This window comes from Lepidochelys kempii, chromosome 11, assembly GCF_965140285.1.
Source record: "Lepidochelys kempii isolate rLepKem1 chromosome 11, rLepKem1.hap1, whole genome shotgun sequence".
Classification (NCBI taxonomy): Eukaryota; Metazoa; Chordata; order Testudines; family Cheloniidae; genus Lepidochelys; species Lepidochelys kempii.
Window position 1 is genome coordinate 62,800,313 of NC_136390.1, and position 18,076 is coordinate 62,818,388.

General features: G+C 46.1%; 1 protein-coding gene across 30 annotated transcripts in view; it reads left to right on the forward strand.

The window, feature by feature from the left end:
• ADAM23 (ADAM metallopeptidase domain 23) overlaps positions 1-18,076 on the forward strand; it is a 200,128-nt gene that overhangs the window by 81,363 nt on the left and 100,689 nt on the right. For all 30 annotated transcript variants that reach the window (XR_012154367.2, XR_012154365.2, XR_012154363.2 and 27 more), the window contains 3 exons: positions 375-447; positions 1,201-1,280; positions 2,354-2,419. Coding sequence is in view for 24 of the 30 variants with exons in the window: in XM_073306577.2 (XP_073162678.1) it covers positions 375-447; positions 1,201-1,280; positions 2,354-2,419 (219 nt within the window). In the remaining 6 variants the exon portion in view is untranslated. The remainder of the gene's footprint in view (positions 1-374; positions 448-1,200; positions 1,281-2,353; positions 2,420-18,076) is intronic.

Consider the following 18,076-nt stretch of genomic DNA (forward strand, 5'->3'; position numbering starts at 1 on the left):
CAATCCTAATGAGAGACTTGTCTCACCTCTTCTGGCCCTGGAGAAAGATACAGCATTGTTAATCAGGAGCTTGTAACCTGCTCTGGGAGAGAGTTTTCCAAATAAGGCCTTCTACAATTGAAGAGTACATCATACTAAATTGTGCAGGCTTTCATGTTTGGATTAATATTCTAAGAATCTAATGCTTAGAAGTTATCCAGGTAAAGTATACATAGCACCAATGTAAAGATGTTACATTTATGTCAGTGGATATTGGTATTTCCTTTCAGGAAAAAGAACAAATAAGATATCAATCTACTGTAATAAGTGCATCTTTCTTTTCATTTGGCATTGCTAATATGTTGAAAATGTTTTTATACATTCTATTTTTTTAGAAAAGCACAGGCAGGCCACACATCATCCAGAGGACTTTGGGAACACAAACCTTGAGGCAAATGAATAATGCTGGTATGTATTGGTTACATTATGTTTTCAGTAACAAAAATAATTTTAGTTGTAATGTAAATAGTTTGAGGTTCAGGTTAATTGAGCCTATGTTAAACTGCTGAACTATTAGAAGAATAAGAAAAAAGACCATTATCAAGTTGACTTCTGTATACCAAGTTTATTATCATCACATTGAATTTCAGAAATGTTAAAATTGAACTGAAATGTTTTTACCTATCAAGACCTGTGTTTAGGTTTTTCTGGCAGAGAATAGCTGTTGGTTTCATCATTAGTACTTTAATAAGCTGCTATTTTTTGGATGCTAGTGATTGTCATCAACACATGAAAGAGAAAAAGCAAAACTGTATGGTCAGGTCTTAGCCTCTTTATGTCCCTTTTTAGTGCATGTTTAATTTGTAATTTTAAATCTATTCACGTACTTTGTTATTTGTATGGGATCCTTAAAAGTTATGAATTTTAAAGAATGCTTTGCAATTCACCTTTAAAAGGGAATATTTGTGAATTAGGTGTTCTTAGTCCATTTCCCACTGGATAAGTGTCCACATCACAATGATTTCTATAATGTTTTATTGAATGTTCTTAGAATTTCACTAAACTTTTTAACTTTTGAAATTTTCCATCTTTTAATTTAGATACAGAGAGATATTAATTAATCTCACTGTAAACAGTTTCCATGGTTACAATGGTTTAAACTGCATGTGCTCCAGTATAAATGCTAAATTATTTAAGTTTTGTTAATTTTATTTTCTTCAGAGACCGAATCTAGTTCTGAGTGGTCCTTCCTGTCTGAGTTACAGTGGCTCAGGAAAAGGAGAAGAAAGAGGGCCGTGAGTGTAAGTGAGACACCAAGTTAAGACCTATGCAGTGCTGCATAAATTTCCAAATTCTTTAATTATAAGTGAGCATTGGTTCTTAGAAAACAAAATCCTTTGGATGTTTGAACCAAAGTTTAAAATATCTGTCTTTCATATTTTTATAATACAGTACAGTTTTCCACCAAATGACACCATTATGTTTGAACCTGAATGTACAAAATAAAATAGATATAGTTTATAGAGTGACAGCAATACCGTGTACAGTTTGAACAGAAATTTGATAGTGAAAGTGTGATTAAAATTTCAATGATCATTAAGGCCTGATACTACTGTGGACCGAGTACAACCCTGACTACTATATAGATGCCCTCTCTTATGGTCACATGGCTCATTAAGTAGTATGGACAAAGCCAAAAGTAATAAATGTGTGATCCAAAATTGGGTTGGTTAGAAAAAAAGATACGGACAGTTCTCCCAGTCTGCAGACACAATACACATTATAACTAGTTTAGATACATCAGTATGGACTTCATTTTGTCTACATAAATGTGCTTGTGGCTTGTTTTAGCTTTCATTAATATTAATTTGTACCCATTTGTCTGTATGAGAACAGCTTTCTCCTCGGAATATACAGCACAATGTGTGGGGTTTCAAACCCTACCATTTTTAAAAAATCACTTTTTTCCTAAGTCTAGTAAATATTGCAATGGAGCAAGGGGGACGTTGTTTTCTGGGTCTTTCTAAACACTAAGTTCTATGGAAACAATAGCCTTTTCTCTAAACTTTGGCCAAAGAGGTTTGGATCTGAATTTATTCTAAATGAAATGATCCGGATCCTCAGCTGATGTAAATCCATGTAACTCCATTGAAGTTAATGGAGCTATGTCAATTTACACTAGTTGAAGAGCTTTCTCAATTCTGGCAAACTTATTCACTTCGAATAACATGTATGTGAGTAGTCCCATTGAAGCCAGTGAGGGATATAAACTTGGCTCTCCCACTGCTACTAGATACCTAGGCCAGCTGCAGAATTATTTTTAAAAATTACCATCACACTGTCATTTCTCACAATGTATATTTAAATCCAACAGGCATCTCGTGGTATATTTGAAGAGATGAAATATCTGGAGCTCATGATTGTCAATGACCATAAAATGGTAAGGATATAGATCCAGTGGCAATCTTCCTTGTGATCTGATTCAGAGGCTGGTCCATACCTGTCTGTCTAAGTTTCTATATCTGAGTACCTCACTCTTTGGCACAGATTTTTGGGTGTGGAGAGAGGATCTATACCCCTTCTTGGTAGCAAGATAAGGTAGCTTTGTGCAATGTGGAAAATAAATTACATCCTTTTAAGGGGTGTAGAAATGTACTTCTCCCGCAGAGCAAGACAGGAATAGGGTGACGTGCTTCTGAGGAGTGTCTCTGAGGTGCTGTACCCCTGGGGATACCTACTGCTAAGCTGAAAGACACTGTGTGGCCCATAGTAGTTAATAATAATACATAGCATTTTAGACAGCACTTTGAATACTTAAAGTACTTTACAAACATTACCAAATTAATATATATTATGTATATTAGTGTTTTAATATGTATTATTAGTATTGTATATACGTGTGTGTGTGTGTAGATAGATAAGATCTATGTTAACATATATTTAACTATGTTAATTGGCAGTACTGTTAGAATTTAAAAATTAAATTCCATCTTTTAAGGATTAAAGAAACAGGCTGAGACCAGTAGGACACAATTTAGAGTAAAAAGCTTTGATATATGGGCAGTAAGATATGCATGTGAAGCTATCTCTCTTTTTTTTCTTCTTCCTGGTAAATCCATGCATATAAATAGGCAGGGTAGTGAAATAAACAATAAATCTTGCCATTGGATTAAGCAAGATATGTTACATTTACAAAGAATTCTGCTCTGATTTCTTCTTTTCCTTTAGGAGATATTAAAGAAACTAGATCAGCTGACATTTGCTATTTAAATGTTACTGCTTTCATTAATTGTGCCAAGTAAGATAGGGTTATCAAAATGTCAGCACCCTGCCTGTTCAGCAGATTAAATCAGAAAGGCGGTGCCTGGGGAGTAGGATAGAAGTACTAGGTCTCTCAACAGATGTTGTGGTGTGCCTGGGGAAATTCCCCAATTCTCAGGTTACCTATGGGTTGAATAGGCCATGCCCCCTGACTACCACATGGGGCCACAAAACCTGCCCATCTACTCCCTACACCGGCACATTATGTAGTGGAATTCCTGTAGCCTCAAGACTATGGAGTTTTCCCCTTAACTTTGGCCCTGCTGCATGTTGTTCAGTAGGGGGGCTTGATTTGCGCCTCAGCGTTCTGTAAAATTTAGATGTTTAGAAGGGAACAAGCCTGCAGACTTTTTTTACAAGAATGTATTGAAAATTTCTGTTGACCTCATTTGCAAGCTCAAATTATTTATCCCGTTTATTTTTTTAGTGTTACATGTCTACAGTATATGTGCCTGTAGGTACATATCTTTTCAAGCACTTAGGTTTCAGAAAAAATGAGCAGCAAGTACCTGTTTAAGTGTTATTTTTTAAAAAGCATTGGATAATAACTCAGTAATTTTTTCAATAATACAAGACCGGGCTATCGAAGTGCCGCCTGTTCGTAGCAAGAGCCTAACCGAAATATCTGAGTGCCAAAACCATGTGCTTAGGCCTATAACATGGACTAAGGGTACGAGTATGCTGCCAATCTCTCTCTCGCTCTCTCCCTTGTCTCTCTCTCTCTCTCTTTGTCCCGTCTCCCCATTTAACACAAACAGTAGAATGTCCGAATTGTCTCCTACCAGATGTTTCTTAATTCTTTAGATGCACTACAAACTCTTGTTCTTTGACTAGAAAAATATATTTAAGACCATGAAGACGTGCAATACAGCTAAAGGGAAAATTTCACACTCTGATACACCCTGCAGAATTTTTTGTTTGTAGAGTAGATTGTAGAAGTAGCTCTAAAAGAAGCATTTGTGAATGTAAAATATTTACCCTTTAAATTTTAAAGGTTAGAATATGTAACCCGTACATTGGTGAACACTTAATCCATGTGAGTAATTTCCTTGATGCCAATTCATAGATTCTTTACTATATTCTTAGATTTTTAAGGCCAGAAGAAACTGTTGCAATCATCTTGTCTGACAACCTGAATAATAAGAACGTAAGAATGGCTATACTGGGTCAGACCACATGTCCATCTAGCACATTATCCCATTTCCGACAGTGGCCAGTGCTAGATGCTTCAGAGGGAATGAACAGAACAGGGCAGTTATCAAGTGATCCATCCCTTGTCATCCAGTCCAGCTTCTGGCATTCAGAGGTTTAGGGACACCCAGAGCATAGGGTAGTAACCGTGACCATCTTGGCTAATAGGCATTGATGGACCTATCCTCCATGAGATTATCTAATTCTTTTTTTAATCCATTTATACTTTTGGCCTTTTACTTTCCTTTCAACAAGTTCACAGGTTTATTGTGTATTTGTTTTAAACCTGCTGCCTCTTAATTTCATTAGGTGACCCCTGGCCTTGGTGCACAGCACATCACTGGCACCAGCCTTAGCCCTGCACTGCTCCTTTTCGCCGGTGCCAAAGAAGCGGCAGAAGATGCGGAGTCCTTCTGTACTGAAGGACAGAGGGGCCACGGGCAAAGGACCTCTATCAGACCATGCGCCCGCATTGGGGCTTTCCGGGGTGCCGCTGAGGTTGGACCTCCCAGCCCGGCTCAGGACCTGCCCCCCACTCCAGGCAGTGACAGGGGCTCCCAGCCTATCATGGGGCCTTCAGTGCCCAAACCTGTCTCAACAGCTAAAGAGCAAAGCCAACCGGTGCTGCATGTGCCACACCAGGTGACCAAAGCGGCTCCACCCCTGGCACCGAAGGTGCAGCATAGCCTGGCAGAACTCTCCCAGTTGCCAAACCACAGACACAGGCCCCTATCGCCATGACCTCGGACCACTGCACCGTGCCCCAGCTCTCCGAGATCTCCACCTGCTAGGCGTGGGACTCCAGATTTGAGGCACCGTTCCCCGTACCAACGGTACCGGCAATCCTCCAGCTAAAGTTCACCACGGTGCCAGTCACCCTCTCCCAGGCAGTCTCCCAGGCGTCGGTCGCTGTCCTGGAGGGGTGGTTCAGGATCTCGGCATCAGTCTCGTTCGCCCCAGTACTGTTCCTTGGGCAGGCAGTGCAACTCACCATCATCCCGCCGCTCGCTCGCCAGGGTCAGCAAACAGACCCAGGCCTCAACAGCCCCGCCATGGTCACCAGAGACTTCAGCCCATCGCTGAGAAGGGGTAGCTCCCCACCAATGAGGGAGACTGAGGCAGCACCAGCCACGATACCGATGCAGCAGGGACAGTGGGCCCCCCAGTGGTCATACTGGAACCCATGGGGGTGCCGATGATGCCGGTCCAATACTCCCAGTCCTCCTTGGCCACATCGGGCAAGCCCGCCGTAGCACTGCCGGCACCACAGTTGGGACGCGGTACCAAGGCGGAGGCCAAGGCAGCGCACTGCATCCCGGCACCGAGGGAACCTTCCCCCACAAAAGAAGGGGACGACGCCCTCCCTCGGGTGGTAAAATCTTCGTCATCATCCCTGGACGAGGCAGTCGCCAGGACACCGCACCCTAGCAGTCCCCCAGACGATTTTAAGGCACACCAGGCCCTTCTTAAATGGGAGGCAGAGAACCTTGGCCTGCAAATTGAGGAGGTCGCTGAGGAGGCTGATGACCTCTTCAACGTCATCTTGGCCACCACCCCAGCACAGGTTTCATTGCCCATCCACCCTGCGGTCCTCAAGATAGCCAAATCATTGAGGCAATCTCCCTCCTGTATTCTGCTGACTTCCAAGAAGGCGGAAAAGAAACATTATGTCCCTGCAGAGGGCTTTGAGTATCTATACACTCATCCCCCAGTGGCATCACTGGTTGTGTCCGCAGTGAACAAGAGGGACAGGCAGGGACAGGTTAGTGGGACACCGAAAAATAAAGACGCTAAGAGGCTGGACTTGTTTGGCCGAAAGGCTCATTCAACGGCCAGCTTGCAGTTCCAAGTGTCTAATCACTAGGCCTTGCTGGGACGTTATACCTTCAACCTGTGGGATTCCTTCAGGAAGTTCACGGAGGCCCTTCCGCAGGACCATGCCCAAGAGTTCACTGTGTTAGTGAGCAAAGGCACAGCAGTGGCCAGGGGAGTCCTCCAGATGGCCTGGGATGTGACGGACTTGGCGGCAACAGTGATCGAGTCAGCAGTGGCCATGAAACACAGCTCGTGGTTGCAGGCCTCTGGGCTGTCCCCACAGATGCAGGCCACAATCCAGGACCTCCCCATTGAGGGTACAGGGCTCTTTTCTGAGCTAACTGACTCGAGGCTCCATTGGCTTAAGGACTCCTGAGCCACCCTCCACTTCTTGGGCCTGCATACCCCTCAGCATCCAGGAAGCCATTCTGTCCTCCTTTGCCACAGTCTAGGTCCTGGGGGGCTTCCAGGTCAGGCTCCTACAGGAGGAAGGAGAAGGACAGGGGGCCTAAGAGACAGTATCCATCACCTTCCCATCCAGTGGCACAGCCCGACCCTCCCAAAAATTAGGGAGGCCAGAAGCAGCTGTTTTGAGGGTACGCCCAGGGATGGCGGCCCAGCCAATGTACTGGATCCATCCCCTTCCTTCTTCAAATGCCTCCACCCTTTCCGGTTGGCTTGGTCCCACATCACATCGGACCGCTAGGTACTCGGTACCATTTCTTCAGGTTACATCCTGCAATTTATAGCCGACCATCCCTCGCATCTCCCTGCCCCATTCCTCTTCAGGGATCCTTCTCATGAGCAACTCCTCGTTCAGGAGGTCGAAAACCTCCTGAGTCTTGCGGTAGTGGAAGAGGTTTCTTGGAACATGGAAGGCAGATGATTCTACTCCTGCTACTTCCTAATTCCGAAGGCAAAAGGGGGCCTCAGACCTATCCTGGACCTGCGTCGCCTCAACACGTCTCTCAAGAAGTTGAAGTAGTTTTTCGAGGAGTGTCCCAGTGAGTGCTCCACCTTAGGTGTCTTGATGCCCTACGCTTGTAATCAGAGATTTGTAGTAGCAGTGCCCAGGTTGGCCATGCATGTGTGGCAGCTGTCTTGTGTTGCTCTGGGCAGTTACTTAGCATGCACAGCCAACCGTCCCTCATTTCCTTCTCTGCCGCCTTTGGCTTGAGTCAGAGCAACAGCAGCGCCCCCGTCTATTTCGTAAATTGCTTATATTACTACTTTTATTTATCCCCTTTGTCGGTTTTCTTCCGTTTCCATCCTTATTTACCCACTTAAAAAAACCCAACCAAATATTTATTTATTTCATTTATTTGTTTCATTAGCTTCCCCTTGCCCCTGGTGGGTCTCCACAATGATGACTGAACTATGACCGTTTTCTGTAGACCTGAACCTCCACAGGCATGCCTGGTTCTCTCGGCTTTAAACGTTGCCAGACCTGCAGGCTATCAGTTCCTGTATCGGATGGTCACACTCAGTGCATCCGCTGTCTCGGGGAAACCCATGTACCACAGAAGTGTCCACACTGCAAGAAATTATCTGCCAGGACACTGAAAGCCACAGACCTCCAACTAAAATGATTAATGATGGAGAAATCCCTCAGGCCAGCCTCCAACCCAGAGTCCAGGACTCCTCCTAGCCAACAGTTTCCAGCAACAGCGTCAGACAAGGGGTCCACCCAAACTGTGTCTAAGGATCCTGCACCTAAGAAGATGACCAAACATCGGTCACAGTCATCACCATGGAGAGATCCCCATAAAAAGAAGTGGTCTCCTGGCAAAAAATGTGCTCCGGTACCGATGGCACCGACAACCTCAGTCCAAGAGGCACCAGGAATGTCCTGTACCGAGACGTTCTGAGGAGCCAAGACACCGACGTGGCCAGGCTCTCACTCAGGTGCATGAGCTAAAGCTAAGCTCCCTAGCTCAGCACTGAGAGTGCCGAAGAAAGCCTCAGCACCGGCTAGTGTAACGGCGCCACCTGCTGCATATACACAGCCTAACAAGACCTCAGCACCGTCAGAGCATACTACGCTGTCATCCACGGCACTAAGCTTCCCGGTTCTGCAACCCTTTGCCAGGTCCTCCTGTCTGGTGATCTCCATGCTGGGAACCCCTCTGTTCGGCACCGATGGCACCCCAGTCAGGTAAGGACTGAGCCAAATAGGCACTCCTATTGGATTTGCACCCCCTCTATCCAGTGATGAGGACGAAGAGGATGACTCGAGCCTTTTCACCCCTCGTCATCCCTCTCCAAAACCAGGACTGTCTCACCAACAACTAACTATACAAGGGAAAAGCTGGGAAGCACACCATGGATGCCACTGCCCGTTGTTATGCCACCCAATCGGCCATACTGGGACCCGTGGGCAATCTGCAGAACTCAGAATCTTAACCCCCCCCCCCCCAACCTACCAGCGTCATGGGCCACCCAGTCCCCTTCACCCATGAACCCACCACCATCAGAGGCACCGGAGGAAGAGGGAGAGGAGCAGGAAAAGGCTCCTGAAGGCAATACACTGCCACCCACCCATATTTCATCCTTGTCCCCGGACAAAATAATTACACCACCGCCTCCCACCACAGGAGATGACTTCAAGTCCTTCCAGGGCTTATTCAAAAGTGTTGCAGAATTGCCGTAGACCCAGCACAAACTTACTGACATCTTGCAGGCATCCCCATCAGCAAAGACAGCTCTACCCATCAATGCTGTATAATGGATCCTGCAAAGATAATATGTCAGACACCTGTTACTGTCCCACTCTCCTGTAGACACTCTGACAGAAAATATTATACACCAGTGAAAGAGCTGCGTTCTTATTTACTCACCTGGCTCCAAATTCACTGGTCGTAGAGGCAGTAAACCAAAAAAGAAAACAGCACCAGTCAAAAACCACTCCTTATGACAACGACTGGAAAAGGCTTGAGCTCTTTGGACGTGAAGCCTGTTCCTTGGCCTCACTGCAGTTTCGCATAGCAAACTACTCCGCTCCGTTAGTGAAATACACTTACAACTTGTTTAATAAAATGACATCCTTTATTGAACATGTAACCCTTCTGCCAGGCCACGTTGATAGCAGCAAGGGCTGGGTTCAGTACACAGGGGTTCCCTCTCATCAAAGCAAATGCAAAACTGGCTCGAGCCCCCACCCAGTGACCTGGGAAAATCTTACACACCCCCTGGCGCCTCAAAGAGGCAATACTTCCCCTCTCGCAAGCACAGAGTCTCGGTGTAGTAGAGAATCTTTAATAACATGCGGTAAACAACATCAGCATTAAATTGGGGAAACAGCTCACGAAAGCTCAAGCTCAAATAAATTGGTTAGTCTCTAAGGTGCCACAAGTACTCCTTTTCTTTTTACCGCAACTAGTGTGCATTAACCAAACCATGAACAAAGACCCACCCCAGAAAATTGGGCCACATCCTTTCCCTCGGGTTCTTGAGTCCCAGAACCCAAAAGTCTCTTGAGTCCAGCAATCCACAAATCACCCAAAGTCCAAAAAGTCCAGCCCCAGAGTTCAAAAGTTCATCTGCAGAGTGTTACTCCCCAGTCTGGCTAAAATGTGCCTGTGTGTGGGGGAAAGAGGTAAGGGGCACTTTACATGTCCTGAAGCTGACTGCCCCACAGGGCTCTGCTCTGCTACGCTGTCTCACAAACAGCTCCGCTCCACCACGACCGGCTCCACTCTGCACAGCTCGCCGTCTCACGAACAGCTCCGCGCACGTCGCCGTCTCACGAACACTCCGCCAGCCTATCCACGAACAGCACCGCTGCACTCTAGATCTTCCGGCTCTCCACTACTTGACACAGTGCTCAGTGATTTCAGCTCATAGTAGTGGGAGCCTTAGTGCTGGTGCACCATAAGGCCAAAGTGAATGCAGCACAGTACCTGTAGCAAGACCCTTAATAGACCCAAAATTAGCTCTGATATTCCACAGTGGAGAGAGACAGAGGTGCAATTGGTGCTTCAGGCCCTCACAAAGGGGCCCATACCACCAGGTACTAATACCTGTCTCAAGTCTCTCTCCATTCACAGAGTTTTGGAACCCATGTCCCTTGCCTAGCGAGTGCTACTCAGTTGATGGTGAGTCCCTCCATCATAACAAAAGGCCAAGTACAGTTCCAAGCACAGTTCCCATAATCAGGGTAATAACAATTTATTCTTCCCGCCCCAATAACAGAGACACTGGGGATCCCACAACAGCCAAAGTGACCATTTGGGCAGTTATGGCCTCATTCTAGGCGGGGTGGGTGTGCCTATGCAAATGAGATCAGCCCCTGAAGTTCTTTTCCACAACTTGCCACACCTCACCACCAGATGTCAGGGTGGAGCCCATCCTAACTCTGCTTATAAACAAATGCCAGAGGAAGCAAAGAAACAATACAAAGCCAATGTTGCAGAGGGCTCCTTAATTGCCAGAACAGCCCTGCAGGCCTCCCTCGATTCCACTGACAGGACAGCTTGTTCTATCGCCACATCCATGGTCATGCTTCAAGCATCCTGGCTCCACCTCTCTGAATTCCCTAGGGAAGTACAAGTCACAGTTGAGGACCTGCCCTTTGAGGGCCAAAAACTATTTGTTAAGGGCACTGATGCATCTCTTCATACCTTAAAGGACTCGCAAACAGTCTTGAAGACAGGTTGGTGCTCAATCATAACCTCTCTGCATCGATGTACTACACCTATGGCAGTGGTGCATATCCCATAAGATAGACATTTCTGCAGCTTACCTGCCAGGACTTCAGAATCCCATGACAGACCAGCTGAGCAGACACTTCTGACAAACCTATGAGTGGGAGATGGACTACCCAACCCTCGTGACCATATTCAACCGGTGGGGATTCCCTACTATAGATTTATTCTCAACGGCTCACGATACAAAATGCCCTCAGTATTGCTCCTTAGTGGGGCTTGGTCACCACTCCCTGGGCGATGCCCTCTTTACAAAATGGGAGGCACCACTAATGTACGGTTTCCCCTGATTCCTCTATTGAGCAGGGTGCTACACAAAATCGGACAAAGCCAGGCTCATGCTTATTGCACCCACATGGTCCAGGCAAATATGGTTCCCATACCTGAGACAGTTGGTGGTGAAAGCCCCTCGAACCCTTCCGCTACTTCCTAACCTCCTGACACAGGACGTCAGCCACGTCAGTCACCCCAACCTAGCGGTTCTCTGCCTCAAGGCCTGGTTACTCCATGGCTAAAGGGTCTGGATCAGGATTACTTTGAGGAGGTTAAAGACATTCTCTTGAATAGTTACAAACCGAGCACATGCAAAACATACGCTCATAAGTGTTTATGTTTCTGCTCTTGGGGTGAGGCTCACCATATGTCTCCTCATTTTGCCCCTCTATCCAGAGTCCTGGACTACATACTAGGCCTTAAAAAGGTAGGCCTCTCAAATAGCTCCATAAAAGTACACTTAGCAGCGATCACCTCACTACGTGATAAGGTAGATGGAACCACAGTCTTCGCTCATCCAACAACTAAACTATTTTTAAAGGGCTTGACCCACATCTACCCTCCCCTAAAACACCCTACTCCTATATGGGACCTTAATCTTGAGATACACACCTTCATGGGGAAACCATTCGAACCCCTTGCGACTTGCTTATTTGCTGCATCTATCGATGAAGGTCTCCTTCCTTATCGCGATCACTTCAGCAAGAAGAGTAAGGGAGCTAGGGCCCCTAATGGCACACTGGCCGCATTCTACATTCCATAAAGACAAAGTGATCCTAAGAGCACACCCTAAATTTATACCTAAAGTAGCCCCCTCATTTCATTTAAAGTAATCCATTTACTTACCTATGTTTTTTCCGAAACTGCACACTGATGCCAGGGAGGCATCTCTTCACACTGTCGACATCTGTAGAGTTCTGGGCTTCTACCTAGAAAAAACAAAGACATTTAGAAAATTGTCACATCTCTTTCTATCAGTCACAGAGCGATGGAAGGGTGAGGCCATCTCTAAACAAAGACTATCTACGTGGATTTCTGGCTATATCCATCTGTGCTATCATCAGAGCAACATCCCAGCTCCAGTTGGGGTTCGTACGCACTCCACCAGAGCTCTATCGACGTCAGTACATTTCTCAATAATGTACCCATCGTAGACATTTGCAGGCGGCTACCAGGGCCTCGGCCCATGCGTTTACCAAACATTATGCCCTGGAACAACATTCCTCTGCCAACACTCAGTTCGGACTCTCAGTGCTATCCACATCAACGAAGATACTCTGAAGCCCCGTCTTCCATTGAGGGGTACTACTTCATAGTCACCTAAAATGGAGCACCCACAGGGACACTTCTCGAAGAAGAAGAGAAAGTTACTCACCTCGTGCAGTAACTGAGGTTCTTCGAGATGGTTGTCCACTACCCTCCCTCCTCCCCTCTACTTCGGAGTTTCACACTGACTCTCTGGGGTAGAGAAGGAACTGAGGGAAGGCTGGCTGTGCAAGCTAAGTAGCTGCCTACCGCGGCCAACCGGGGCACTGCTACTACAAATCTCTGATTACAAGCGCAAGGTGCCAAGACACCTAAAGTGGAGTACCCACAGGGACAACCATCTCGAAGAACCTTTGTTACTGCACAAGGTGAGTAACCTTCTCTTTTGCATGGTCTCCCTGGCCTCCATCATTCCCTTCCTGGATCTGGGTGACTGGTATGCCGCCCTCGATTTAAAGGATGCATATTTCCATTTTCCTGGAGCACCAGCACTTCCTCCACTTCGTGTTCGGCCAGTGCTATTTCCAGTTCACGGCAATGCCCTTTGGTCTCTCTGAGTGTGTTCACAAAGTGTATAGCACCAGTGGCTGCTTACCTGCAACGTTGGGGAGTCCAAATCTACCCATACCTCGATGATTGGTTGATAAGGAGCCGGTCCTCAGATCAGATGTGGAGGCATCTCAGTCTGGTCTGTTGCACCTGTTGAGACCTGGGACGACTAATAAACGAGAAAAAGTTAACCCTGACTCCAGTGCAATGCATAGAAATTATCGGGGTGGTACTTGACTCCCCTCGAGCCAGAGTCATTGCTCCTTGAGAATCGATTCCAAGCCCTGGTGGACCTCATCTCATCTCTGCTTGCCCAAATGCTCAACACCGCCCGCACGTGTCTGAGACTGTTAGGTCACATGGCGGCATGCACGTACGTGGTTCGGCATGCGCTATTCCACCTCAGACCCCTACAGGTGTGGCTGGTGTCAGTCTGTGTCCCCAACTGGCACAGCATGGACGGGGTGCTCAGGATTCCAGACAGAGTACTATCATCTCTCGCCTAGTGGCAAGATCCCTCATTGGTCCTGGAAGGAGTCCCCTTCGTGGTCCCAGTCTCATTGGTGACTCTTGTATCTGACACTTCAAACCTGGGATAGGGAGCCCACCTGGGCAATCTCAGTACGCAGTGTTGTTGGTCCAATCACGATCGGTCCCTGCACATCAATGTCCAGGAACTCAGGGAGGTTCACCTAACCTGCCAGGCCTTTCTGCCTTACATACGAGGCATGGTGGTTCAGATCCTGACAGACAACATGGCCACAGTCTTCTATATCAACAGGCAACATGGAGCCAGGTCATCTGCCCTCTGCCAAGAAGTCCTCCAGCTCTGGGACTTCTGTCTGCAGCACGATGTCAATCTCGTAGCCGCTCGCCTCCCGGGGCCAAGAATGTTTGGGCAGACCGCCTCAGCAGGACACTCTCATCTCGCGAATGGTCCCTGCACCCGGAGGTGGTCAGTTCTATCTTCCACAAGTGGGGTGGACCTATTTACGTCCAGGCAGAACAGTAAATGCCAAGTTTTCTGCTCATTTCAGGGCATGGACAGAGGATCCCTGTCGGATGCCTTCCTGCTCTCATGGTTGGGGGTTCTGATGTATGCCTTCCCTCAGGTGCTATTGCTGCCCAGGGTCCTCATGAAGACAGGGCAAAGATCATCCTCATAGCGCTGGAATGGCCGTGCTAACACTGGTTCAGCAATGTTGCCTCTTGGTGGCAACCCCGTTTCAGCTGCTGCTTGGGATGTACTTGTTGTCCCAGAACCACGGCATTCTTCTGCACCTGAACCTAGCGGTGCTGCATCTGACGGATTGGCTGCTTAAATGTGCAGGTACACCAGTGTTCGGCTGAGGTTCAGTGAGTCTTGTTGGGAAGTAGGAAGCTCTCCATCAGAGCGATCTACATGGTCAAGTGGAAGCGGTTCACCTGCTGGATTGTGGATAAAGGTGTCCGCCCCGAATGAACTTTGTTGCAGCTCATTCTGGACTGCCTCCTCCATCTCAAGATCCCGGGCTTGTCCCTTTCATCAATCAAGGTCCATTTTGCAGTCATCTCAGCCTTCCACCCGCCGTTCGATGGCAGGTCAGTTTTCGCTTAGGATATCACAGCCAGATTCCTTAAGGACCTTGAGAGCCTCTACCCATAAGTTAGGGATCCCGTGCCTCCATGGGACTTGAATCTGGTGCTGTCGTAGCTCATGGGTCCCCCCTTCGAGCCTCTGGCTTCTTGCTCCCTCCTTCTCCTTTCCTGGAAGGTTACATTCCTGGTAGCAGTGATGTCAGCCTGCTGGGTATCTGAGATTTGTGTGCTCACCTCAGAACCAGCGTTCCCTCTAATTTTTCCCACCCATGTGTGGAATGAATTTTGTTATGTGCACCAATAGGGAGGTGAGGTGTGACACATCACCTCTATACTGGTGTACCTAATAAAATTCATGTGGTGGGGGTGAGGTTGAGGGGTTCAGAGTGTGGGAGGGGGCTTAGGGCTGGGGCAGAGGATTGAGGTGCAGGGGGGTCAGGATCCAGATCAAAGAGGTGGTTAGGGACTATTTAGAAAAGCTGGACGTGCACAAGTCCATGGGGCCGGACGAATTGCATCCGAGAGTGCAAAAGGAATTGGAGGCTGTGATTGCAGAGCCATTGGCCATTATCTTTGAAAACTCATAGCGATCGGGGGAAGTCCCGGATGACTGGAAAAAGGCTAATGTAATGCCAATCTTTAAAAAAGGGAAGAAGGAGGATCCTGGGAACTACAGGCCAGTCAGCCTCACCTCAGTCCCCGGAAAAATCATGGAGCAGGTCCTCAAAGAATCAATCCTGAAGCACTTACATGAGAGGAAAGTGATCAGGAACAGTCAGCATGGATTCACCAAGGGAAGGTCATGCAGAACTAATCTAATCGCCTTCTATGATGAGATTACTGGTTCTGTGGATGAAGGTAAAGCAGTGGATGTATTGTTTCTTGACTTTAGCAAAGCTTTTGACACGGTCTCCCACAGTATTCTTATCAGCAAGTTAAAGAAGTATGGGCTGGGTGAATGCACTATAAGGTGGGTAGAAAGTCGGCTAGATTGTCGGGCTCAACGGGTAGTGATCAATGGCTCCATGTCTAGTTGGCAGCCGGTGTCAAGTGGAGTGCCCCAGGGGTCGGTCCTGGGGCCGGTTTTGTTCAATATCTTCATAAATGATCTGGAGGATGGTGTGGATGCACTCTCAGCAAATTTGCGGATGATACTAAACTGGGAGGAGTGGTAGATACGCTGGAGGGCAGGGATAGGATACAGAGGGACCTAGACAAATTGGAGGATTGGGCCAAAAGAAATCTGATGAGGTTCAATAAGGATAAGTGCAGGGTCCTGCACTTAGGACGGAAGAACCCAATGCACAGCTACAGACTAGGGACCGAATGGCTAGGCAGGAGTTCTGCGGAAAAGGACCTAGGGGTGACAGTGGACGAGAAGCTGGATATGAGTCAGCAGTGTGCCCTTGTTGCCAAGAAGGCCAATGGCATTTTGGGATGTATAAGTAGGGGCATAGCGAGCAGATCGAGGGACGTGATCGTTCCCCTGTATTCGACATTGGTGAGGCCTCATCTGGAGTACTGTGTCCAGTTTTGGGCCCCACGCTACAAGAAGGATGTGGATAAATTGGAGAGAGTCCAGCGAAGGGCAACAAAAATGATTAGGGGTCTGGAACACATGACTTATGAGGAGAGGCTGAGGAAACGGATTGTTTAGTCTGCAGAAGAGAAGAATGAGGGGGGATTTGATAGCTGCTTTCAACTACCTGAGAGGTGGTTCCAGAGAGGATGGTTCTGGACTATTCTCAGTGGTAGAAGAGGACAGGACAAGGAGTAATGGTCTCAAGTTGCAGTGGGGGAGGTTTAGGTTGGATATTAGGAAAAACTTTTTCACTAGGAGGGTGGTGAAACACTGGAATGCGTTACCTAGGGAGGTGGTAGAATCTCCTTCCTTAGAAGTTTTTAAGGTCAGGCTTGACAAAGCCCTGGCTGGGATGATTTAATTGGGGATTGGTCCTGCTTTGAGCAGGGGGTTGGACTAGATGACCTCCTGAGGTCCCTTCCAACCCTGATATTCTATGATTCTATGATCACTCTTTTTTAGTGACCTATCCTCTTAAGTATTTACCACTCCCCTATTATTTGTGTCATTTGCAAACTTTACCAGGAGTGCTTTGTTTTCTTCCAGGTGGCTGATAAAAACTTTAAATAGCGCAGGGCCGAGAACTGATCCAGTTAGAAACACATGTACTTGATTCCCTGTTTACAATTATGTTTTGAGACCTATCAGCCAGTTTTTAATATGTTTAATGTGTGCCATGTTAATTTAGTATCTTTTTAGGTTCTTAATCAAAATGTCATGTAGTACCAAGTCAGATGTCTTTCAGAATCATAAATATATTTCCTCAACACTATTACCTTTATCAGTCAAAGTTGAAATCTTACTTTAAAAAAAAAAGAGAGAACTTAGTTTTGACAGGATCTATTTTCCTTAAATCCATTTTGATTGGCATTATTTATATTACCCTCTTTTAAGTCTTTATTTATTGAGCTGCATATTAGCTATTCCATTATTTTGTCCAGGATCAAAGACAGTCTGACAGGCTTGTAATTACCTGGGTTGTGCCATTTACTCTTTTAAAATATTGGCACAAAATTAGCTTTCTTTCAGTCCCCTGGAACTTCCAGAGTGTTCCAAGACTTATTAAAAATCAACATTAATGGTCCAGAGAGCTCCTCAGTCAGCTCTTTTAAAACTCTTGGATGCAAATTATCTGGACTTGCTAATTTTAAGACTGTTTAAGGTTAGTAGTTGCTTTTTAGCATCCTCCTGAATCACTCTTGAAATGGAAGGTATTCATCATCATAAGATAAAAATACATTATATGTATTTTGAAAAAAGCCAAACAAAAAAATACATCAAACACTTCTGCCTTTTCTGCATTATTATTGACAGTTCTGCAGCATCTGTCTAGTTGCATTGTCTAGTCCTTTTGTTCTAGATATGCATAAACTACAACTTATTGTCCTTAACTCTGCTGGCCATAGATTTCTCCTTGTGTCCTTTTGCTTCTCTTACCAATTTTCTACAGTTCTAGTTTCTAATTTATATTAATATTTTTTCCATTTCTATGTATTTTTTTTATTTTTGACTGCTGCTTTCACTTCATTGCTAAGCAAGGTTTTTTGTTTATTTGTGTTTTAAATACCAGTATAGCCTTCTTTCTCAATTGTGGAATTGTGGGTTTTTTTGAGCATCCAGTAAAATATTCTTATATATTTCCTAATTATTGTTCAGATTTTTCTTTTTAAATTATTTCTTCCAGCTGATTTGGCCTATAATTGTTTTCAGCTTAGAGACCTGGCCCTTTTAAAGCACCAAGTATCCATATGATTGGTTTGGACTGTATTCTGTTTGCACATAACAGATGTAATCAAGCCTTGAGCACTTGGACCTAGGC